The sequence below is a fragment of the Agelaius phoeniceus genome, chromosome 4 (genome assembly GCF_051311805.1).
Source record: "Agelaius phoeniceus isolate bAgePho1 chromosome 4, bAgePho1.hap1, whole genome shotgun sequence".
Taxonomy (NCBI): Eukaryota; Metazoa; Chordata; class Aves; order Passeriformes; family Icteridae; genus Agelaius; species Agelaius phoeniceus.
Genome location: NC_135268.1, coordinates 34992375 through 35017757, shown reverse-complemented (window position 1 = coordinate 35017757; position 25383 = coordinate 34992375). Strand labels below are relative to the sequence as shown.

The window sequence follows — 25383 nt, the reverse complement described above, 5'->3', positions numbered from 1 at the left end:
CCAGTGAGGGAGACTCCACAGCCTCTCTGGGCAACCTGCTCCAGGGTGTGCTCACCCACACAGTAAAGGAGTTCTTCCTCATGTTCAGGTAGAACTTTCTGTGCATCAGTTTCTGCCCATTGCCTCTTGTTCAGCACCACCAAGCAGAGCCTGGAAACACCCCTGTAGCACTCTCCTTTTAGACACTGACAGACATTGATGAGTTCCTATCTCAGTTGTCTCTTTTTGAGTCTGAACAGTCCCAGCTCCCTCAGCCTGTCCTTGTAAAAGAGATGCTCCAGTCTGGTCATCATTTTTGTTGTGCTCCACTGGATTAATTCCACAAGCTCCATCTCTCTTTGTCTTGAGGAGCCCAGAATTGGCCACAGCACTCCAGATGTGGCCTCACCAGAGCTGAGCAGAGGAGCAGCTGGAATGTTCTTCCTAATGCACCCCAGGACACTGCTGGATCATGGACAGCTTGGTGTCCACCAGGATTCCCAGGCCCCTCTCTGCAGAGCTGCTTTCAGCTGCTTTCCCCCCAGCCTGTCCTGGTGCAGGGACAGGTTATTTCTCCCCAGGGGCAGGACCCTACACTTGCCTTTGATGAATTTAAAAGTAATCCACTCTGCCTCTCCCCGTCCATCTGTCAAGGCACACATGTACATGTTTATTTGAAAGCTGTTATACCTTTCCAAAGCAAGTGGGTTAGTTATAATGAAGTGCAGTGAGTTTTGCATTTTGGTAAAGGAAGAGAAAAATTCCTGATGTCTTTCCATTTCCTTTTTCTTTCCTCTGTCATTTGCTTAGATAATGAAGGCTTACTCTGATCAGAAATGTGTTGTATTTTCAGGGGTGTCATCACTGTGAGAATAAAGACATAACTATAGATAAATTCAGGCTGGATGAAAATGACATAAAATGACAAGCCAGAGTGAAAATTGTCTGAGGAAATCAGAGATAGGTTGTATTGGATAAATACAGTGAGATGGAAACAGTCAAGGCAAGAACAATGACCCTCAAACCCATTCCAGGGAATAAGGCAACCAAGGAATAAGCAGCAAAGCATCTTGCAAAGATACTGCAAACTATGAGTCAAAGAGCTAAGGAAAAATATTTTCCTAATAACATCCAGAGAGATTTAATTATATTAGAAAGCAGTCAAAGCTGGCACTGAAATAATCTCAACAATAATTATTTAGTAAATGTTATGTATTTTATTATAGTTTTATGACAGTTAATACTGATATGTCTAAGTAGTCTGTCTCACATTTATTACTCATTATATATTCTGTATAATTCCAAAGTACAGGTTGCCAACAATTTGGGTAATGAAAATGGTATTCTGGTTTTGTACACTGAGCATGATTTCCTCGATGTAACAGATAAAATAATATTATAACATATGCATATATTTCTGCCCGATGCAAGAAATATGTGCAGCCATAGAACTATCCATCCACAAAAAAATGCTACTAATCACAACCAACTCACACTAACTAAACTAAACTAATTGAGCTTTTACAGCTATGCACACCACTAGGCTTGAAAGCCATATTTGTTTGTTTTACTTTATCTTAGGGCACATAAAATCATGGTATTTGGCAGCATGGAATAAGGGACATTAAATCAGCTTTTATGCTGTTGTTAAGAAACCCATAGAGAATGGGATTCAAGCAGCAGGACATCATACCCAACAAATGGCATATGCAATATACTAATTTAAAGTGCCTGTTGGAAATGAGAGTGGCATTAAAATCTGTGACAATGTGGAAAAGGTGAAGAGGCATCCAGCTGAAGCCAAAAACTAGTATTAGCACTGTCAGTCTGCAGAAAACCCTCCTTGATCTTGTCTTAATTCTGATGATGGATTGGGATACTGTAATCATGTTCTGGATCTCTGTGTTTTCTTCTGGTTTCATTTCAAAACAGATAGGGATCCCAGGGATGAATTTACTGGAGGAAAAAAGCTGGCTTTTTTCTGTGTCAGAGGTTTCTGGGAGATCTCTGGAATGAGTATCCTGATGATGCCTTGAAATAGCTGGCATCACACTTGAAGTCTTTCTACTGTATCTTCTGTGGTGCCTTCTGCCAAAGGCACAGCTCCACCTGGAATATCTGGAGGGTTGAACCTGTGTGCCAGCACTCTTAGAGGGATGAAGAGTAAGGTTTATCATCTCCTTTTCTTCAAACTTGTTTTCCTTGTTTGACAGCCTAGCACCTATGCTCCTGCAGACGCTGGTGTGGCTGGCGGTCAGGCACGCCAGAGGCAGGATGTACTGCATGAACAGCAAGGCTATCGTGAAGGCGATCCTGTAGGAATCAGAAGGCCAGGACTCGATGCACAGCAGCCTGTTCTCCAGTCCCTCTAAATTCAGAGTTTTGCTGAGGTCCACGGTTTTATGGAAAACTGGCAGAGGGGAGCAAATTGTGAAGCCAAAGGCCCAAATGATCACTATTAAGAAATAGCCTTGTTTTGCTGTGAGATTGCTGGAGAGGGGATACTTTATCATACGGTACCTGACTGCAGCGATAGATATTAACATCAAAGTTGAAACTAGGACTGAGGCACACTGGAGGAAGGGCATTACATGGCACATGACAGTGCCAAACATCCATTGGTCAAGCAGGACAGATGTCAGTGTGAAAGGTGAACAAAACAGCACAACCAAGATGTCAGAAAAGGCCAAGTTTCCAATGAGAATGTTTATTACTGTCTTCTGCTTGCACTTTAGTAGGGCCATTAGTATAAGTAGATTTCCCACAAAGCCAGCCAGACTTATAAGTGTGTACAGCCCAATGAGAAAGTACTGCATGTCATCAACGCTACTCTTATAGTCTTCCCAGGCAGAAAAATTCTTTGTTGCAGCAGAAGTGTTCTTGCTACGTGTGCTGTTGTTACGGTCTTTGAATTCTAAATCCATTTTACAGTCCTGCTTAGAACGAGAAAGGCATTAATTAGCATCTGAAGAAATTATGATATTGCTGTTAATCAGAATGTAAAAATACATAAATGTACCTTTTACCTCAATGCAAATAAATTACTATTGATGTTAGTCTACTGTGAGGCAGATAATTTCAGGTCAATATGAATTAGCTAAGTAGGTTTTATCATTTGGTGTTCAGCACTGCTAGGCCTCCTACCTAGATGCTCACGTGGGAGAATGACAGTTTACAGGTCTGCATTATGATGCTGCCTTTTAACAGTGTTCTGCTGCAGAACATATTGTCAGGCTTTCCACGAGGGAACAGTTAGCTACAAAAGCAATACACCTCGAGTCGGTGAGATTACTCATGTGAATAACAGCCCATTGATATGAGTAAGGAAATTACAGTCACCATCTGGGCAGATGGCTAATCATTATATCATTGCAAATTATAAAGAAGGTAACCTGAAAATGCATATGCTAACAACTGCAGTAGTATTTCTTACCTTGCTAGTAGACAACTAACACAAAATAGGTGAGAGCTTTCAAAAAGGATCAGGAAATCCACTGTCAGTAATCCAAGATGGAATTCCTGATGTGGTGTGTGTAGAGAACATCTTCTACTAAGTGCTGAATATAGTTTAACTGTGCTCAAGCAGAAAGGAAAATTAAAAAACACCTAAAGTAATTGGATGTAATATAGAGAGGGCAGTGTTAACTGAAAGCAAACTCCACACAGCCATTTGAAAATTCAGTGAACTGCTACTTATTCAGCACAGAATCATCTAGTGTTAAACCTAGCTCACCACAAAGTTATTCTGCCTACTGAATCTTCATCTATTATTATTCATTTTAGAACAAACAGAAAGACATGAGAATTCAGTTCAAACCTCCATTTATCTTAAACACTTGCATGTACTAGAGTTTCAAAGTCAAAATTCCCCAGAGTGCCAATGTCCTGTACAAAACTGCTTAATGTTTAGAAATCTTGCATAAGAGAAAACAAAAAAGGTCTACAAACCCAAAGCATATGTCAATACAGCAGAAGGCTGTATCTGTCACCTGAAAAAGGCAGGGCTCTTCAAGACTGTAGCATTCCTTAGTGAGCACTACCATGCTGACATTTTCAAAGTGTAATAATATTATTTGGCTCCCTCGACACATGCAGATGTGCTCCTTCCTTCACATCATGTGTATTCCTATCATTATGGTTTGAGCCAAAGGGCAGCTCAAACCTTAAAACAACCTGAGAATGTTCACTCACTGTATTGTGATGTGAAGGTCCCCCAAGTAAGAGTAGAAATATATATATGAAAAGATCTTGCAGGTAATATGTTGGAAAGAGGTGAAAAGAAGTCAGCCTTCCCAATTTGCCTCAATGTTAAAGTGCTTTTTAACAGCTAAAACTGAATTAAGAAATTAATACATGAAATTAGATAACCAAAATATTACAATTGTGTGTATATGAGCAGAGAGGCACTAATGCATATTATTTCTGTTCAGTTTCTTCTAGTCTTTAATGATATGGTGGAAAACCATATAACAGACAAGTAGTGATATCTGAGTCTACATTTGCCTCTAGACCAACTTGAAAGGAGCAGACTAGAGATTCGGTAAGTGATCTAATCTCTCTATTTCTACATTGATACAATCAGAAGTTTTCATTTTGATTTCTCTTTATACAACTCTAAGCTCATTAAGTAAATAGTTTTTTATTTAATTTTTCTGAGCTAATTTCTGAGTTGCTACTAACTAACTGAAAATGGTATGTGCACCACAGTGACTTTCCAAATCTGCTGAAATTTCTGCTACATAACTTTTTCTGCCCTGGATAAGGTAAAATAATGCTATGAATAAGACCAAGGAACAAAATTTTATGTAGTGTTATGTTGTAACGTGTTTAATAAATTAATGTTTACTAAATTCTTCTTGAAGGTTTAAGTGAAAGATTGTTACCAGTTTCTGTGGATTTTTACACCTCCACATAAAGCTCTTGCAGTATGGATTTAGCAGAAGGGTTCATTGTGTTTTTAATACAAATTGTGTCTTTAAAAACAAAAAGCAAATATGGTGGTTTTCTGAAGCAGACATATTTTGTTGGGATGCATCAGTACTGAGGAAGTCCATCATGTGCTTACCAGCTCTATTCCTTCTGTGCTATGGCTGCCCTCTAACTCAGGTGACAGACAAACTCTTCCCTACCACGTGTCTTCATTTCCATGAGGAAGGAGCACTGGAAGAAGTCACAACATGATCTCTTCAAACCCTGGCTGGACACCTAGGGCACCAAAAATGTCTGTGGAGCATAGAAACCCCTTATACACCATCTTCCTGTAGTCACAGTTTCAGAGTGACAGCAAAACAGAGAGGGGAGGAATAACAGTATAATCTACTGGTTTCAACAGACAACTGCTGTGCTGACACAGGTTCCCTTTGCAAAATGCCCAAAGAGAATTTTATTTTAATTTTGGATGTGTAAAAAGAAAGCAGGCTTTCCCCCCTAATTTCAAAATATGCTAAGTAGATCTCTTGCTCTCTGGGGTTTTTCTCCTGCTCAAAAAGAAACGAGTTGTTGTCAGTCTGAGTGCCAGCAGCAGTAAAGATGCAAACAGAAGTTTTCCTCCCATATCATTGATCTCTAGTCCCCAAACTCATCTTAGCATGCCACCGATTTCACAGGGCTGTGTGCACTTATTGGCATTTATCTTCCTGCTTTGTTTTAACAGCTGTTCCTGTTCTCAGAGATTGGCTCACCCTCCCTTATGTTGGTTGGTCAATCCTGGTGTAGCACGTGGCTGTAACTTTCAGGGAAATGGAAATTCCCAGAAATCCCATTGTGGAAAACAGAATTAAGTAATACAGCCCCTTTTCAAAACCTTCGCCTCATATTTGAAGTGTATTTCTAAACTAAATGCGCGACAGTGCCAGGGTGGCTTGCACCTGTTTTCAAAACTCAGATTTAGTTAATCTGAAGGTACCTGCTGGAGGTTTTCTAGCTGTCAGCTCCAAATGTTGGATCACTTTCACCTCCTGCATCTATCAGTCAAGCAAACGAGGTCCCCGTTCTGTAATGCTGGTCTGGACATCGCACATTCCTGACTGTGCTCAGCTACACCTTTGGGAGCTCTGCATGGGCTTGCCCAGGTCTCCTGTAGTTTCACTGGAATGCTTGAGGCAGGAGGCTAGGCTGCTCAAGGAAGTAGAGACTGCAGTTTTGTGACAGGATCCAAGGTGGATTCGAATATTTACTGTAAGATTCAAATGATTGCAGTTAGCATTTAGCTGAGTTAGAGGCACCAGATAATCTGTGCTAATTTAAAATGATTAACATCTTATACTTAACATCATTTTTTCACTTAAAGATGTTGCTTAAATTACAAATTCACTAAATCATAATTTAGGACAGTTAATAGGCTAGATATTTCTATTTCTCTATATATTTAAAGGGAAATTTTCAAGAGCACAAAAGTTAGGCAGGCAACCATCATCCTCTAAAGGCAATTGTTTTTTCCAGAAATGTTCTTTCAATTAGATGAGATACTTATATTAAGGTTTATTCATGGATAAGAGCTTATATCCCACAATATTAATACCTATTAAGTTATCTCTGACTGGCTGGCCCTTGTACAGTCCAGTCAGTTTAATCCCTGCAACAGGGCAATTAACCTTTATAGCTGTGAACAATTTACAGTCTTGGATGACCTTTCTCTATGTTAAAAGAAGAAAAAAAAAACAACCAAAAAAACCCTGCAAAAAATCCCAAAAACAACCCCCCCCGAACTCCATGATGAAAACATACAGGGAGGAAGCACATTGTGTAAATTTTTAAGTACAACTTTTCTGCCCTCATAATACTGGAAAAATATCAAGACTGCACAGAAAAAGTCAGTGAAGGTTTTTAAGCATCCACACAGATGTAAATAGTTAATATGAGTGGCCGTTACTGCATGACCACCAAAGCTTTAGGAAAGCACTGAGCTGTGTTGTTACATCCTGAGAAATAATACCCTCACATCAATACAGACTGAGATAACATCTGAGACAAAATCTGAAACCGCTCAAGTGTTGCTTTCACTACACAAGCTAAGGATAAAAAGCTGCTGATTCTCGTGTTCTAGTTCATAATGTGCAACAGCAAAAACTAGCCTGAGAACCTGGAAGAATTCAACAGATTGAAATTACTTCAGAAGTTAAAAAAACCCCGATTTTTCCACACATTAATGGTATGCGTATTTCTCTGAATCAACAAAAGAACTACAACATTATCCCGGAAAACAAGAATACAACTTCCCAAATTACGCCAAAGCCAACTAATAAGATTGTATGTCCAGCTCCAAGGAAATGCTATGAAACATAATGGGCTATTCGCTGGCCAGAACAGAAAACTTGAAACGCCTGGCTACATTTTTTTTTTCCAGGGAGCACAGCAACTCCTGGCTCGCAAATCACCAAACCACCCCAAAACGGGAACGACTGATATTTTTGCCCTTCCACGCCTCCCTTGGGAACCACTCTGCACCGCTCCGCGTCCGAAACCGCGCGCCCCTTCTCAGCCCGAGCCCCGGGCGCCCCGCGGCCGCCGCGACACCGCCACCCGCGGCAGGGCTGGTGCGCTCCCTCATCCCCGCGACACCGCCACCCGCGGCAGGGCTGGTGCGCTCCCTCATCCCCGCGACACCGCCACCCGCGGCAGGGCTGGTGCGCTCCCTCATCCCCGCGCACTTGGTGCCAGGGCGGGGCCCCGCGCAAACTTGCGCGGCCGCCCGGCGAGGGGAGGGGAGCTGAGCTGCGCTGAGCTGAGCAGAACCGACCTGAGCCGAGCCGAGCTGAGCCGAACGAGCCCACCGTGGCGGCTCCGCGCCCGCCCTGCGTTACCTGCGCGCGTGTCCCGCTGCGGGCGCCCCGCGGCGAGGAGGGGCCGCGGGGGCGGCGCGGGCGCGGCGAGGCGGCGGCTCCGGTCCGCGTTCACGGCTCCGGTCCGCACTCACGGCTCCGGTCAGCGCTCACAGCTCCGGTCAGCGCTCACAGCTCCGGTCAGCGCTCACAGCTCCGGTTCGGGCTCACGGCTCCGGTCCGCACTCACGGCTCCGGTCCGCACTCACGGCTCCGGTTCGGGCTCACGGCTCCGGTCCGCACTCACGGCTCCGGCACGGGCGGGCGGAGCGCGGCTCCGAGGAAACGGAGGGAGGCGCGCAGCCCCCAGGGCTGGCGGCGCATCTTACGGGGTCGGGTCCCGGGGCTGGGGATGCCGCCGTCCGTGCCGCACCCGCCGCCCGCTCGGCTGAGCTGGGGCTGGGGCTGCAGCGGGGGCGCATTTCGGGAGGCCGCTGCAGGCAGCCCTGGAGCCCGGTATTTCAGCGCCGCGCGGTGTGACAATCAGAGTTTCCATGGAAATGCAGCGAGACGGTAAATACACCTCGCCGGTGCTGAGGGGATGCTCTCAGTGCCTTACCCGGCACTCAGGGCACGGCGTTTTGCGGAGGTGAAACGCGCTGCGAGTATCGGGACACAGCGAGGCGCGAGCACAGACAGGCAATCGCAGAGAGCTGGTCAGAGCTCCCCTCGCTTCGGCTGGAGCAGGGCTCCGCAGGATTTTATCCCTGCTACTCAAGTACCCTTTAATGTTTATTTTAGAACAGGTGGAAGGCAATGGTTTTCCCCCAAATAGTTTTCCTCGCTGAGCTGAGTTCGGTTTTTACAGAGCAAAATATCTGAAGGGTGGTTTTAATTTTATCTGAACAATCAGTGAGAAAGCAGGGCGTTTTCTTATGTGAGCAATATTTTAAAGCCTAAAAGCTGTTGGGTATGTCATAGTACAAAGCATGAAAAGACAAACTCTGCTACTCTCACCAGCTGTTATCCTCTAGCACAAGAAGAATCATTGATCATAGTCCTATTACAGAGCTACAGCAGAACTCAGTGACATGCGGGTCCCTGGGACCACAAGTGGCAGAATCTGACACAGAAATGTAATGACTTTCCCATTTGCTAAAGTGCTACTTTGACAGTTGATATTAACACAGCACTGCAGAAAAGCTGTCCCTATAATTAGGCTGTGAAAGACTGTACCACATAAAGACAAAACAACTGGATTAATCATATTGTAAAATAACCTTTGAAAAGTCCAGGTAGGTTCCTTATTTAACTTGGGTATTGTGAAAATACTCATTGAGCCATCCAGGAACAAATAATCTTCATCTTCAGGAGATGAGCTCAGGATGGTAAAGAACATTTCACCCTCTCTTCTTTTGAAGATTTCATCCCATCTTCTTTTGCCTGCTTCTGCATAATTCACCACCCACTGCTGGTGAATCACTGCATGTGCAAGGAGAGCACAGGGAGCTGCCAGGTGGAAATGACGTGCCAATCCATCTCATGGTATTAACACAACCCTCCTGTTCGTCACAATGGAGAACAGAATTAATCCTTTTTAGGCCTGAGTAGCTGTTCTTAGCATTTTTGACCATCTTCCCACCTAACACTGATGGCTTTGAAGCCTTTCACGCAAATTTTTGACCTATAGATAGAAACCCACTATGGCTCTAACACATGATGGGCACATGAACACGTTCCCTATTTCTCTTGTTCCAGGAGAGCTTCCAACATTGCTGGCCCCACTGCTTGAAGTGAAAGGTCTCTCCTGGAAAAAGTGAAGTTTTAAAGACACTACATCTTTCTATGGAAACTGCTGGCTACAGCAGACTGATAGTGTGTTTTACAAGTAGTCTAAATTTGCTGGCAGAGCCCAGTGGGAAATTAAAGTTTCTTATATTGCACAAGTGTGATTTATGTGGGATGCCATTGTACCTTCATAAAGGTACAAACAGCCTACCATCGTGTTAAGCCATTTCTAAGGTCACCTAGTACAGTTTCCCAAGGAGCCTCCAGAAAATTTATGCGTCTTAGCAAGAGTAGTCAGTAAGACAAGTATTCCCTCCTCAAAGCAATTCTCTCTAAGAAGAAAATATTCTACTTTTTTTTGTTTATTGTCTTATTTTAAAAGGATTCATCAGCCCGTAAGGTATTGTACAGGTGTGAGATTATTTGTTTTATTCCCCACAGACCTGTAAATAACACCACATTTTCCTCAACTGTGTCTGTACATTTCATCCCTGATACTTGCACACATCAGAGACAATTGCTATCCAGATCATTATAATTTTTCCTTTTCCACTGTTTGTGTACCTCTGTCTTGCCAGTAATACTACTGAATAATGAAATCAATAATCTAGAGATAGAAAAGGTATGGCCATTAGAGATATCAAATGTCAGGAGTGACTGCAGATCACAGTACAGGTTCCCTAGAGACAAGCTACCATATCATTGTTGAAACCACAAAGGAGTCCTCGAGGGAGTAAGAGATGGTGATGATGAAAGGTACCTCCTCTGGGGGAGCTGGGGAAAAATGGTGCCTCAGAGAGAGAAGGCTGGGATTCCTGAGTCAGAAGCATACAAGAGAAAATACAAGAGAAAACTCTGTGTCTATATGAATTCAAATTAGTTTTGTCATGTTTCTTACTGCAGTCCCAAGTGTATCTTTCTTTTGGGGGAATCATTCCAATATCCTAGAAAATTTTGTCTCTAAAGGCAAACTGTGGAAGATATGAAGACTCAAATCCCTAATGGAAATCCGTGAGAACTGATAAATGCCACAAAACCAAAGGTCTAAAGCACCTAATATCCAGTTCCTCAGCATGCAGTCAATCATAAAAGTCAAAGTTTGTCATGAGACAAAGTCTAATGTTATTGTAAAGTCTGCTACCAATCCATGGGCAAAACAGTTTAAGCGGTCGGACATAGCTGCTACAGAATTTGAGAGATTTTGTGAGATACATATAAAGCATTTGTGTTGGTTAAAATTCTTCACCCAACCACTTCATGCCCAGAAAAATTCTAATAAAACACTAGGAAAAATACCACCAATGTCTGGCTTCTGTAAGGTCCATCCCTTCCACAGATTCTTAGCTTGCATAAAGCAGCAAGCCGTGGACTTCTGAGGAGGTGGCAGTGGTTGAGATGTCTGTGCAATGAAAGGCAGGACACCCGAGGGCTAGCTAATAAAATACTTCCAAGACTGAGCCTGTATTTAATAAGTTTTGCTTCCTAACGTGCCATCACATTTTTTTGGCTGGTGTTATACACATTGACCTGTCTGAATGTTCACATGTGGGGCCTATTTCTGCTTCATCTGAAGCCAGATGAGAGCTTTTGTATGAGTGTATAGGAGTTTGAATCCTGAATAGACACCGTGGGGTGCCCATAGCAGAAAACATGACTTAGTATTTTAGCCAGGTGGGCATAATTTAGGTTATAGCTCAAGCAGCCTTTAAGCAATACTTCATGTGATCAGGATAGATTTTCATTAGTCAGCTTGGCTGTATTGTTGAAAATGGAACTGTAGCAGCAAGACTGTCAGCAGAGATGAACCACATAATCATTCATGCAGCGTTTTTGGGTTTGAGACATTAGCAGTCAAATGAAGTATTGTTATGTTTGGTGTCAGATGCAGTTATGTCAGAATAAACATGTTCTTAGCCAAAGAGAGAATTTGCTGCAATTCAAATTACACTCAGCAGCAAAAGGCCTATTTAGTCTGCTGATGACAGACTTTTGCCCCAAGGACTATGAGTTCCCTTATCTTTGAACAGAGTAGTGTGAAATGCAATTATTTCAATGGCACTGATGTTCATTATTAAAATATAAAACCAATAAAAAATAAAGTTTAAAAACCCCTTCAGAGAGTATTTCCATTTATTTCCATAGTGGTGACTTCAGTTTGAACAGAAGAGACAAATGACCCTCCTGGTGTTCTTTCACTTACTGGATTTTAAATTTTAGGGAGGGATTGCATTGGCTGAACACACGAAGATACATTACAATAAAAACAACAGCCTCATTTTATGAAATGTTTTCTGAGTTTTGCAGTGAGAAAAAATTTTAATGGATTTAAATCTTAGTCTATTTTTTCTATATGTTTTTTAAAAAACATCTCATTCCCTTCTCAATGGTTTTGCTTCAAAGCATTTCTGTATTCTTTTACTCAAGCTGTTCTATTTCCTTAATTGAAATCCTTGTGTTCTGTTTATTGTACTTACTCTCTTTTTGCAATGTCATGCCTTCACACAAACAAACACATGCATACAAAGTCATCCAATCCAGGGTGCCTTTGATGTACTGAAAAAATTATTCCCTGGAAGAGGATAATCTTTAACACAATGGTTATCTTGCTACTCCAGTGTTCTCATGTCCTGAGAGTCATCATCAATAAAATAAAAGTTATAAGGAATTATTTGACATCTTTGTGAGCTTGGGGCTCCAGATGGAGACCATCAGCTTGGTGTTGAGACTGGAGATGCACAGAATAGCCAGGACCTGCTAATGCCAGATTTTCCCATGGAGCATATTCGATGCACAAAATGTATTTTATTCACAATGGAATAATGGAAAGTTGGAAAAGAATCAGCATCTGTTTATTAATTTCGAGTGATTATTTTTTACTGTTCACATGTATTAGTGCTCACATGTATGTGAAATGCTTCAGAGAAGACTGATATAGCTCCAACTGATTTAGTCATCTGAGGTGAACACACAACAGTTATGATGAAGCAGAAAGCTTGTAACAAGGCTGGGGTTATAGTGTCTGTGCACATATATATATATATATATATATATATATATATATATATATATACACACATATATATATGTGTGTGTGTATGTATTTAAGTAAATACACTTGTATGGAACATGTGTTTGAGAGACTCAGGGACCAAGGCAGTGCTTTCCATTGCTCTACACACACGCTGTTCAATGCCTGGCCTTGCATCTGTCTGCAGTGTGAGTAATCCCATGGATATTTGTTGTTATCACTGTGAGTTCAGGTCACTGAGTGATATGTAGGCTCTATTTTTGATCTTTTATAGGTAATTATTACATTTGCATGGTATAATAGAGGCATTGTGAGGTTTGCTTTGCCCATGTTTATGCAATGTTTGAAATTCCTATATGTATTAACCATTAAAAAGTGAAGTATTATGAATCACTTAATTTGCTGCTGAAATGGAGATCCTCATGACTAACAACAAAATGGAGGAGAAAGATCATATGTATCTGAAAATTCCGACATTTCTGAAAAATTGGCATTTAGTAAATGAATGGCTCTGTGGTACATCATTTAAATCTAAATCTAGAATAGGATGGTGAGAAACAAAGGCAAAATTCAAAACTCTCTACATCTCTGTCTTCCCAAGCTCAGCATCACTCTTGTCTCCCAACTGCTCTCTATTCCCACCCCTCTGAGTGGTGCAGGGGGACAGGGAATGGGAATTCTGGTCAGTTCATCACCCTTTTTCTCTGCCTCTCCTTCCTTGTCATGATGTTCCCCTGCTCCATCACAGGTTCTTCCCATGGGTTTCAGTCCTTCAGGAACAGACTGTTCCTGTGTGGCTCCTCTGTGGACCACAGCATGGATATCTGCTCCTACCATGGTCCTGCATGAGCTGTCAGGGAGCAACTTTCATCACCAAGGTTCTCACCACAGGCTGTGGCGGGGAGGAATCTCTGCTCTGGCCAGCAGTGGGTGCATTTTGGAGTCAGATGAAAATGGTTCCGGTCGTGGAACAACGAGTACAAGAGTACAACGTGGGTGTACTCTTCTCACAAAAGCCACCCCTGCAGCTCTCCAGCTTGCCATGTAAACTCAGGTCTCTTATTCTGAACTGGTCTTAAAAAGGTATCTCTGCCTTGGATACCTGTTAGCAGAGCACAACAATTTTGTATCACATAATGCTCATTATAATTTTTAAATAGCTGCCTTGACCATATGGGTAAGAACATTACAAGGAAGTAGTGAGAACATTCTGGCATTAAAAAAAAACCAAACAACAAAGCTTTTACTCTGCCTAGCAATACATCTATTGCCCTTAAAAATATCTTTATAGGACACTGTGGATATATCATTCCACATCCAAAGCCATGAGAAGTCTCAGTTGTACATGTCCAAGAGTGTCACTGCTTCAGACAGAAATATGCTCTTTATGAGACCTTCAGCTTGGATCCCTGCCTGAGCGTACCCACTTTTGCTCTGCTCAAAGGCACATATGCTAATGACCTACATAGGACTGGAGTTCTTGAGAGGCATTGTATACAGCCTGCACTTTCCTTCTGGCTGCTGCTCTTAAAACGTCAGCAGCACCACAGCTACTGGCTTATAGCAGCCTTGCAGTGTGCCTGCAGTTGTCTTTCTTTCATCGAGGACTGCAATTACAATGCAGTTGAGCCAAGTGCCTGTAAATACAGTGCAAACATCAGCCTTATGCTGGGTTCTGAAATCTTCCTGTGTGGCTTCTTCTACAAAAAATTGTAACAATCAATGATTCTGTGCAACTAATTTTTTTAACTATAATTAGGCTGGTTTCTCAGTTGAGAGTTATTCATGACACAACAGTGTTGCTATATAATAGATGCATGCCTGTGGGTAAGAATGTGAGAACATGCAACTCCTTACACAGGAAAATTCAATCTGGGACCTTGGACAAATTAGGGAACTTCTGTTTTCCAATAAATACAAAATCCTGTTACAGCCTGCAGTTTTTGTCAAGGCATTTTCAAAGTGTTTCTTACATTTGTCTGGGTAACTTCTCACAGACTTCCCAATTTACTGTGTCTTTTATGCCCATTGAAGAGGATCAGGGCAGTGCTTTCTGTGAGTGAGACAGCAAGATGTTTCAGGAACTTGACATTTCTTATTTGTTCAGTCATTGCTATTCATGATAAATGCAGAGTAGAAGTTAGCTGTACTGGTTTAAGAAGCCAAACCCAAACTTTGTAACTTGCTCCTTATGCTGAAAATTGCTTCCTCGTCTCCTTTCTAACAGGACTTCTAATAGGAGTTTCTATTTCCATCTTTAGTTTGGCCACAAGATGGCAATAACTTGCAGACAAAATGAAACAGGCAGACCGATTTGAAACTGTCTCCCTTCCTGAGCTTTTCCCAGCGCTCTGCCCCCAGCCCCCCTCTTTTGTTTCAATATTTAATTGCATTTCTTTCGGAATTACTAGGCAACCCACCCCCAGATGTGCAGTTTAAAGGTGATGTGCTTGCAATGTGGTTTTCAGGATCTACTCCGTAGAGCACCATCATGTGATACTGGGGTAAGGTGGAGTTCAGCTTTAAGGGGGAGTCTCCAGCCTTCCTCACCAATCTTTAGGATCTGACTGGAGAAATACCAAAGGATCTTTCTCCTTTCCCTGCTCCTTCTCCATCCAGCCTCCTGGGCCAGCCCCTGAGCAGACCAAAGACGGGCAGAGCAGTTGCAAGGTGAGTTTCCCCCGTGGTTGCTTTTCCATGACTCTGGGTGCTTGTGTGCCAGTAAGGCTGGTGTTTGTTTGCTGTCTTAGGTGCAAGTGACAATATCCAAGGGAGGATTAGGTTCCAGGTAGAACTTCTGAGCAGCTGGGTGAACCTTCAGCTTGGGCTGACAGCATTTTGCTCTTGCTTTTGAACAGCTCCGATAGTTTTGCTGTACATTTCCATTCACCTCACACCACATTATTTCACCCTTTTTGTCTGCTGGTGCTAAACTTTTGCCCAAAATCTCTCATGGAGAGTCGGGAGGGTGTGCTTGTGTGTGACTGCAATCATCCAGAGGGGTCTGCAGGGCTATGGGTTTTCCCCATGCCAAGCCATCACTCAGAGTGGGGAGGGATCACCTTCCTGACTTAGGAGACAAGGAACAGTGCAGCTGTCTGGGAGATTGAACTTTATGTCCCTCTGTTGTCTGGTCCATTTTGCAGAAGAACAGGAAAGAAGGACTCCCCATCACTTGGCAGTGGTGGGCTGCCTCCTAGATACACTCTTGCACATATCAGAGAGGTTGCATCTCTGCTAAGGGAAAAATGAGGGCAGAAGGAACAGTAGCATGTTCTGGTTTTGAGTTTGATATTTAATAAATAAGCAAGAGCAGAGCTTGGCTAAGGGAGCAGAAAAACCAAGAGCATGAAACCCTGGACACCTTAGTGCTGGAGGCAGTTTGGTCCTGGCTGGTGAAAGAACCTGCCCAGTTCCCTCCTTGCAGGACATGGCTCCTTGCCTTCATTCTTCATGGCTCTTGCCATCATTCTATCAAGTCACAGGGCTGGAGTGCCCACCTTGTGCCATACAAGTGGTGGTGGGGTTCATTATTAAATCCAGGTGTTCATTTTCAGACTATGATAAAGTTACACTGTGGGAATTGAGGAGCCCTGGCTGTCCACATGAGCCACACACTTTACATTTGGGTAAAGCACTTCTGGCTGTGACAGAAGTGATGCTTCAAGGAATCTTGGGGTAGAAATTTCTTTATTAGACCTTAAAACAGATTTGTTGGACTAGGAGATCTGATAAATTTAGTTAGCAGAATGTCTGAGAGGTAATGCTCAGGTGCATACCTAGATAGCTTGAAAATCAGAATAGTCAAACAGACAGAGAAGCCTTTTGTCTGAAATCACTGCTGTTAACTCTCACAGTAAAATGCCACTCAGAGGCAAGCTCCATTGCCTGTCACAGTTTCGTGTAGCCTTGTGCTGATTGAAAGAGCCAGAAGAGCCAGCAGGGGTTAGCTCCTGACAGCAGCGACAAGGCATTGGCTCGGCCATCCTTTGGCTGACCCTCAGGAGGAGCTGCAGCTGCAAGCCCAGCCCTCACCCTCTGCCCTAGGGAGGAGGCAGCCCCAGCTCTGGTGCCCAGCACGAGGCTGTTAAAAGGGTGTCTGCCACCAGTAAGAGACAAAGACAACTCTTCTCCAGAGACTTACACAGCACAGAGATTTATATCGAGTATCATTTAAGAACAAAAGCTCACCTATTCAGGGTAACTTCTATTGAAGTACATTTTAGTGGGCAACGTTTTTACAGCTTTTCTGATAAATGCCACATGAAGTCACATTTGAAACCCACTTGTGTGAATTTTAAGTGGCATTACTTCCATTACCATAACCTAAGGTTAAATGAGCAATAAATTTAGCTCACAGGAGTGGGCAGAAAGAAAGTTCCAGACCCAATGTGGAATGCAGAGTCACTAGTGATGCCCAGAGTCAGTGGCACTAATGGCAAGTTGAAGTAAGGGTGTGTCAGGTTATCAATTAATTGATTTTTAATTGTGTATCAATTAATTTGATTTAATTTTTTATTTGCCTTCTGAACACATATGCTTGATTTTCAGATTTTTAAAAGCCAAGGCCTTGCAAAGGGGTGGTTATTTAAGCATGCTTATTTCCCTTGCATGGCTAAAGAAATTTTCTGTTTAAAATTTGCCGAGTTTTATCTTTTGTCCTGTATTCTTCTTTCTTTGCTGCACAACCCCGCTAGCTAAGATTAAGGTGTTCAGAGTTCCTAATTTACCTTTGACTCAGTGCCAGCGCTGCTGAGGGCACTTGGCCACTCAACATCAAGTATATGTGTTTTGGAAAAAAGAAAAAAAAAAAAGAAAAAAAAAGCAGCAATTGAGTCATTTTTCCACCCGTCACATTAGTCAGATGGGCTTTCCCCTCCTCCTCATGTGACGCCTGGATATAATTTCATTTAGAGCAGTTTAAGAAAGCAGACGTTTGCAGATTAAACTTGTGAAAAGGAGATGTAAAACACAGAGTGGAGGCTGCGCTGGTGGGAAGGCTGGAATTGCTTCCCGGCTGGCTCTCTCGTGCGACTCGTGCCGGCGGGAACGGCCGGGCAGGGTCGTGGCTCGTGTCCCCGCTGCCCGTCCCGCTCCTCGCTCCTGCCCGCCGCCTCTGCGCAGCCCCGCGGAGGGAGCCGGGCGGGGAGCGGGGGGAGCGGGCGGCTCCGCTGCCGCGGGACACGGGAGCGCCGCTCTCGGCCCGGGGCAGGCGCTGTGCCCGGCCGTGACCGGCCCCGCTGCTTCCCTTCTCCCCAGGTGCGGCGAGCGAGATGCGGCGCTGGGACTGAGGAGCGGGCTCGGCCCGGGCTCCGCTGCGGGGCCGGCGGGCGCGTCCTGAGCTCGGAGCGCTCTGGATGAACGCGGCGGCGGCGGCGAAGGTCGACGGCGAGTTGGAAACAACATGAATACCTCGGTTCTCTCCCCACTGGGAAATATTTCCGGTCACCTGAATTTTTCGGAGATGAACTCGCAGATCTTGCAGTTTGAGGACGAAGATTGCCACGTGCCTTTGGCCATGGTCTTCACTTTGGCCTTGGCTTATGGGACTGTGATAATTCTGGGGGTCTCTGGGAATCTGGCCTTGATTGTCATTATTTTAAAACAAAAGGAGATGCGCAATGTTACCAACATCCTCATTGTCAACCTGTCGTTTTCTGACCTCCTAGTGACCATCATGTGTCTTCCTTTTACCTTTGTGTACACTTTAATGGACCACTGGATTTTTGGGGAGGCCATGTGCAAGCTGAACCCTTTTGTACAATGTGCCTCCATCACCGTCTCGGTCTTTTCTTTAGTCCTCATTGCCATTGAGCGCCATCAGCTGATCATCAATCCCCGCGGCTGGAGGCCCAACAACAGACATGCCTACATGGGGATTGCTGCCATATGGATTTTAGCCACAGCTTCCTCCTTGCCTTTCCTGATCTACCACGTATTGACAGATGAGCCCTTCAGAAATGTTACATTTGATGAATATAAGGACAAATATGTGTGCTTGGACCTGTTCCCCTGGGACACTGCCAGGCTTTCTTATACAACAACGCTTTTGGTGATTCAGTACTTTGGACCACTTTGTTTTATATTTATTTGCTACCTGAAGGTAAGATAGAATGTTCTTGCAATATGTACTTCATTCTACCTGATGCTTGTTTATTCTTGCAAAGATGACAGTGGTAGGTTAATTTATCCCATGTGTTTCTCTTTGTTGAATTTCCTGCAGATATACATACGGTTAAAAAAAAGGAACAACATGATGGACAAGATGAGAGACAGTAAGTACAGATCCTCTGAAACCAAAAGGATCAACATCATGCTGATATCAATAGTGGTCGCATTTGCAGTTTGCTGGCTGCCTCTCACCATCTTCAATATCGTGTTTGATTGGAATCATGAAATTCTGCCTGTTGCTACCTGCAGCCACAACCTGTTGTTCCTGATTTGCCACCTCACTGCCATGATCTCCACCTGTGTGAATCCCATCTTCTACGGGTTTCTCAATAAGAACTTCCAAAGGGACCTGCAGTTTTTTTTTCATTTTTGTCACTTCCACTCCCGTGAGGAGGATTATGAGACTATAGCCATGTCCACCATGCACACTGATGTTTCAAAAACCTCTTTAAGGCAGGCAAGCCCCATCACATTTAAAAAAATAAATAGTGATGACGATGAAAAAATATAAAGAAGTAATAGAAATTCTACACCAAACTGCAAGAAGTGTGATTGCAGGTGAAGTGTGTCCAAGGACAAGCACAATTACATAACAAGAACAAAAAGAGTAATGTTTTTCTTTCTTTTCCAAGGAACTTTGATTGTTGTCACTTTGAAATTATGCGCTGTGAATTTTGCCCCTTTTACAGCTTTAATGTTCACAGAAGTTATATCTGAATTTTATTTTAAGATATAGTCAGATCTGCTACTACCTATGGTTTTCATCAGCTGTTTTTGTTCTAGTTTCTTTGTACAGTTCTGTGCTTCAGCACAAAGGTTTACTTATTGATTTTTTTTCAAAGAAGTAGTTTTGAGGAGTGTCCATTTAAGACCATTAGAAACAATATGAACCACAGGGGCACTGTCAATACAGACAATATCCACCAAAGAATAAAATTAGGGAATTTTGATTCGAAGAGGACTTTTTTTTTTAAATTCATTTTTGATCAACATTAAAATCCTGTAAAATCAGTGTAGGTTTGCAAAAAAAGAATAATGTGAAACCTATAGAGTATGTTTATATGGGGGCATACAGTTGTCTGATTCAAAGAGGCAATTTGGGCTGTAATCACTTAGTTTCAAAGACAGGATTAAGAAAGAAATTCTGTTCTCATTTACAAGAATAAAACCCTACAGTAATTCCACAGAGCACAATGGGATAACTGATGCTTCAGCACAGCAAATGAAAACATAAATGGCGATTCAGTCCCAAATGATTACAGCTGGTTTTAATAACGCAGGCTTTTTAATTTAAAAAGCCAAACCCCATTTTTATCTGGCATCAGTGAGAGGAGTTACTGTTACTGGGATGAAATGCACCATCTGTTCTGAGCCTGTGAACCATGTAAATTCTCCTTGAGACCTATGTCCAGAATCTAGAGGGAGATAGGACTGCTTGCTGTCTGGGCAAGGTGCAATTCCATCCTCACAGGTGACAGAGAAATTCAGGTCTGGTATTAAAAAAGTAAGATTGAGCCACCTGAATCTTTTCATAGTAATTAGTGTTGATCTCTATAAATTATGTACAGCCTCATAATACTTTGTGTTCAGGTGCAATTGCATAAACCTGGACAATCTCCAAAGGCAAAGGATGGTTTAATCAAGACCTGCAAAATTTAAAAGAAGGGTATGAATATAGGTTGGGTGTAATTGGTATGTTTAGCTTCCAAACTCACAGTTCCCACAGTTGGTTGAAGTGTGGAAACATTTGCCAAATATACACAATAGACCTCTGTTAGTGCTTAAAATATATATCCTCTTATTAAACAAAATATTCGTGGCTAGATCCCAGTTGAGGGAAACCATATAAATGGACTGCTGTAAATGAAATTACAATAATATCAGCCAGCTGAGGTTCTGTGTCATACAGTGTACTTTGCTATATTATCAATGTCTTTTTGAATAATCGGCTTTTAAAAATACAATATAAACCCTACTTTCCTTCAGCAAGGTCAATTTAAATCATTCTGGCAGACAAGAGGGTCTTTAAAATGGATATAAATGTAAATGCAACATAAATGGAAATCTGATGTGATATATTTCTAAGCAAAAATATCTCAGGATGTTATGGTGAATTTCATATGTTCTAAATTTGGCATAGATAAATGCCTAAGAAATTAAAATTATTTGGCTTGCCAGTATTTAAAAGTGAAACACCGTGCCTTGTGCTGTCTTATAAATAGTGTAGAATATTAAAGTAGCAATGTGTTCTTGTGCATTAAAATTCCATGTATTTCTCTACTGGAAGATAATTTAATTTAGAAAGAGTTTTCTGTGCTTGAGAACAGAGGCAGAATGTAGAAAATTAATTATAAGACAGAAGGTTCTTTCAGAGCTTTGGCCTTTTGTATTTTATGAGATTTCCTTTTTTTTGTGCTTCTCCATGGAATGTGTTGTTAATAACTTGACAGGGGTTTCCCAAAATTATTTCTCTCTCACGTTGCAACAATTTTCATATTTCAAAGGATGTGCATTTTCACAATGAGATACAATGTACAAAAACAGCCATGGGGTTTTTTTATTAAGATTGTCACAGTGCGTTTTTCCCATTACAAAAAGTCAATGCGAATTTTATGGCTTTTTTCCTCCTTTTTTTTTTTTTTTAAAGCCCTTTCTTTCAATGTAGTGCAAAAAGAAAATTCACTCCGTTGAGAAATTTTCCAGTTACTTTGCTGCAAATTTTTGACCAAGCTGAATTAGGTGCTTATACAGAGTAGGTGTAGAGGAACTTTAGAGGAGCCTGCTGGTGCTGTCTGCTTCACCTGCTTCGAACCAGATGTGTGTGTGTCCTAAAATTTGGAGGTCTCCAATGGGATAGCAACCTAATTCTTCCTATGCCAACATTTCTCCTGCGTGAGGTACAGCCTTAAATCATGCAGCCCACCTGGCAGTGTGCCATACTCTCTCCTGAGAATGCATGTCAGGTGTTTTTTGCCCCAGCACCTGATCAACAGGGTGAAGAGTGAATGGGAGCATTCTTCCTGCTCATCCTTGTTGAGCACAGGAGTCATTTTGCCTGTGCACCGCTGTCCTGGGATCAGGCTTCTCACGTTTCCTGACTTCCCTGCAAGAAGCCTTTCTGAGCCTCTGCTGAACACACAGGTTAGTGCTTTGTCACACAAATAGCACAGGGCACGCTCCCTGTAATGACAGTGGAAATGAACACAATGGAAGGACTGTTCTGCAGGAAAATGCATTTGGAGAATTTCAGAGGCAAAATCATGGCTCTTCTGAAGAATTTGTTATGAGGACAGAGATAAAAGTCATCTCCCTGAGGTGTTGACCTAACATCTGCAGGGTGTAGCTCAGATCTACTGAGAGCAGTATTTTTGTCTTTGGTTTCATGACTTGATGCTGGAGTTCTCCAAAGCTTTCCCCTGCCAACAGCCAGCTACAATACTGATCCTCTTTTTCATTTTCAGAGCTTCAGCATGGCTTCTCCTCTATATGCTAAATTTCTTTACAGGATAAGGTGACAGGTTTCATGTTTCACTATAATTTTTCAATCATTCTGGATTGATATTTATTTCTTTTACGTGCTGTTATGTCAAACGTCCCACACTTCAGCACATGTTGATTCCTGTCTCAAAAGCCTGAAGATCCCTTTTATTCTTTCAGACTTGTAGAAAAGTTTTACTGACAGAAAAACAGAACAGTGAGTGATCTATAATGTATCTTATTATTTATGTGTCATACATTTCATGTCAAATTTCCAGCCTTAAATGACAAATATAACTATTTAATAAGCATCAGTATTTGCTTCATTTGTCAGTTATTTTAGCATCTTAAACGTCACTTTGATTGACCACAAACATTTCTGCATAATCTAAATAAACCAGCATATTTGTATACCATGTTAATAAATATGTCTGTGTTCCCATTTTGCTTTTTTTCCCCAAAAAATGGTTGTGTCATTGTTACTATGTACAGTAATTCACGACTTTCACATCAACATTATAAAAGGATAATAAGAAAGGAAGTGATTCATTGACAATAAAACCTGCCTTTGGTAGGCTAAGAGAGGACTGGAAAGTTAAAAATCTATATGCATATAATCTACCATGTCATTATGACCACATAAAGAGAAAAGATTTAAAGCAGGAAAAGAAATCAACATGACAGAACCCCCCAAGGGACTTGAGCTGATGCTAACTGCATCTTATCACTGATGAAGGTGTGAATGGCTAAGGGCTCATATATTCTGACTCTGTGGTCTTGCACTACAGTACCAGCTATTATTAATGGATCCTAAAGGGAAAATTTTTTGCTGATTCATATCCAGACTGTAAACCAGTATATGTTTCAATTCAGGCCTTCATATCAAATTCTCATTTTGACTTCAGAGTAATGTTCTCAGATCAATGAAACTGAGAACTTAAAGTTGACCATTTGCCTAAATGGTTACTACTAAATAATACTGCATTGCTGGCTGGAAGCTCATACTCTTCCCTAAAAATAAGATTTTGGGTATTAGCTTCTTAAAGAAATAAGTGAATGACACATAGTTGTTTGTTTGTTTGCTTGTTTGTTTTTTTCTGGATCCTTCTCTGTTTTTTTTTTTTCTGGGCCTTATAATGCTTCAGTTTAATGCTTTCCTTCCTACTTCTTTGTATCAAAGAACTTACCAAAGCAGTGCATAGAGAATGAAGACAATAAGGAGATTTTCTATCTCCTCTTCTTTAAAGCATACAAAACAGTAGGAAACATGAGCTTAAATAACATCTCTGTCTGCAACAGATTAAATTAATTCAGTTGAGTGGAAAGGGAAGAGGAATAGTAATTATAACCAAATGATAAATTTTGTTGACAGTCATTTCTCAGTTGAAGGATATATACAGCTCCAAGATCTACCATGCCTTCTTCATTCTTGTGTTATTTAATATGTGGTATCTGCTTCCCCAAGTTATTACTAATTAGCCAAGCCATTACAAAAGTTGATGTGAAAGAAAATTCTTCTATACAGGTTTTGCAGAATTTCAAATGCTTGAATATAACATACTAGATGAAAAAATGTGATCAGCTTTGGCTCTTACACTTTAATTAACCTGTGGTCAGAAATCACTTCTATTCAGTATTTCTGCCCGTGCATAACAAACCGTGTTAATGGTCTGATTGAAGTCGATATTTCAAATATTCCAGAGTGCATTCACAAGGACTAACTTCAGCTTTCTTTCCTAGTCTCTGAGGCACTCACCCCTACACTACTCTGGTACTATGCATTACCAAAATGTCTTTCCCTCAGCTGTCTCTACAGCTGCTAAGTGGCAGGACTGCCATCTTCCAGGGCAGCACTGGGCCTGGGGACTACTGCCTCCCTTCCTCCACCTTCCATGGAGCTTCTGCTCTCACTTTGTGTTTCATCCCCTTGCTAGCTGCTTTCTGAGGAAGATTTCTGAGGAAGTAGAAATTTGGACTCTGATTTTGTAAAGTGCCTGAGTATATGATAAAATTCAGTTCTATTCAGGACAGTGCTTTAAATAGTTTCTTTCATTAAAATTATCTTCCGGCAAGTGTTTAAAAGGCAAGTTTCTCAAAATTTAGAAGTATATAATTTACAAAGCCTATGTAGAAAGTATGTCCATACAGAACATCCAGCTCATTGCAGCAAAACTGCCAGCACACACTGTCTTGTGTTTTCCAAACAGCTGAATTGATGATCTGGTTATTTATCATAGGTCAGGCTTAGTTGCAAGAATTTGCCCCAGATGAAAAGATGTTTGAAAGTGCTGCACAGAAGATACTCTGCATGGTTAACTAGCTTGCTACAAATTATGCAACATTTCAGATATACCAGGAAATAGAGTTTGAAAGAGAGAAAAAAGCAGAACATCTAGATCAAGTCTTGATGCCTTCTGTCAGACACAAAAAGATGCAAAGGGAGAATCAAATATTTATTTATTTTGGGGGGCCAACAGACTGACAGGTAAATGTTTTCTTTGAGCACAGTGGTGGTCAAAGAAATATACATGAAAAACAGGTCTCTGCTCCCACTTCCAGAAAAAGAATATGGACCTTTATAAATGACTCTGAAAATATATTTTTTAATACTCTTTAGCTTGGATTAATCTAAATTGCTTTTTGAAAAAAAGGAAATGAATTGGTTTTGGCACAATTGAAAAATAACAGCTTTTCATTGCACCCACCTACTGCACATGAGTCCATTTGCTTCTTCTTCTGCACAAGATGGAGAATGTTTGTTTATGGCAGGAGGAGTAACCTGATCAACAAAGCCCTCCTTGTTTCTCTTGGCTCATATCCACACTGAGACTGTGCTGCTGTTTTTCCCTTTGTAATCTTCCCCCTGCCCCAGCCTCTCCCAAGCTATGAAACTCTCCCAAGTTTTTATTATGCTGTTTATGTTGTTTCTTAATAAAAGCTGTCTGTGTAAACGTGTCCTTGAAAGATCCCATTCAATGTGTGCTTGAACATATGGGTGAGAGGCCATACAGAGCTTGTAGAAATGTGACTGACAATGTGAAGATGTTTCAGGCAATAGAGAAGTTGAAAATGTAGTTGCTGCATACTGTTATTCAGCCCTTTTCATTTAAAGCTGTTTTTATAATATTAATTCATGTAATCTAAATGTCAGCTTAGCTTACACATCTAGAGGAAACTCTC

The 25383-nt window shown here is 41.7% G+C and overlaps 2 protein-coding genes across 14 annotated transcripts; one reads left to right on the top strand and one right to left on the bottom strand.

The window, feature by feature from the left end:
• Positions 1-1173: 1173 nt before the first annotated feature.
• Positions 1174-7921, bottom strand: NPY5R (neuropeptide Y receptor Y5). 13 transcript variants are annotated; one of them, XM_077177268.1, is made up of 4 exons: positions 7782-7921; positions 5885-6154; positions 5045-5139; positions 1174-2912 (listed from the first exon to the last, which is right to left on the bottom strand). In XM_077177268.1, the coding sequence occupies exon 4, from the start codon at positions 2901-2903 to the stop codon at positions 1572-1574; it is 1332 nt and encodes a 443-aa protein (XP_077033383.1). In that variant the 5' UTR covers positions 2904-2912; positions 5045-5139; positions 5885-6154; positions 7782-7921; the 3' UTR covers positions 1174-1571. The 13 variants fall into 13 exon arrangements, with proteins under 13 accessions (XP_077033383.1, XP_077033378.1, XP_054489207.1 ...); XM_077177263.1 differs by having other exon boundaries at positions 3413-5184; positions 7718-7856; XM_054633232.2 differs by having other exon boundaries at positions 1174-2915; positions 5045-5184; positions 7718-7856.
• A 6937-nt stretch (positions 7922-14858) lies between these two features.
• On the top strand, positions 14859-25158 carry NPY1R (neuropeptide Y receptor Y1). The gene is made up of 3 exons (XM_054633230.2): positions 14859-15225; positions 17815-18658; positions 18779-25158. Exons 2-3 carry the CDS (start codon positions 17960-17962, stop codon positions 19235-19237), a joined length of 1158 nt encoding a protein of 385 aa, XP_054489205.2. The 5' UTR covers positions 14859-15225; positions 17815-17959; the 3' UTR covers positions 19238-25158.
• Positions 25159-25383: the final 225 nt, after the last annotated feature.

Coding starts and splice junctions, on each gene's coding strand:
- NPY5R (XM_077177268.1), bottom strand. CDS start 2,903: ATGGATTTAGAATTCAAAGACCGTAACAACAGCACACGTAGCAAGAAC.
- NPY1R (XM_054633230.2), top strand. CDS start 17,960: ATGAATACCTCGGTTCTCTCCCCACTGGGAAATATTTCCGGTCACCTG. Junction 18,659..18,778: donor TATTTATTTGCTACCTGAAG/GTAAGATAGAAT, acceptor AATTTCCTGCAG/ATATACATACGGTTAAAAAA.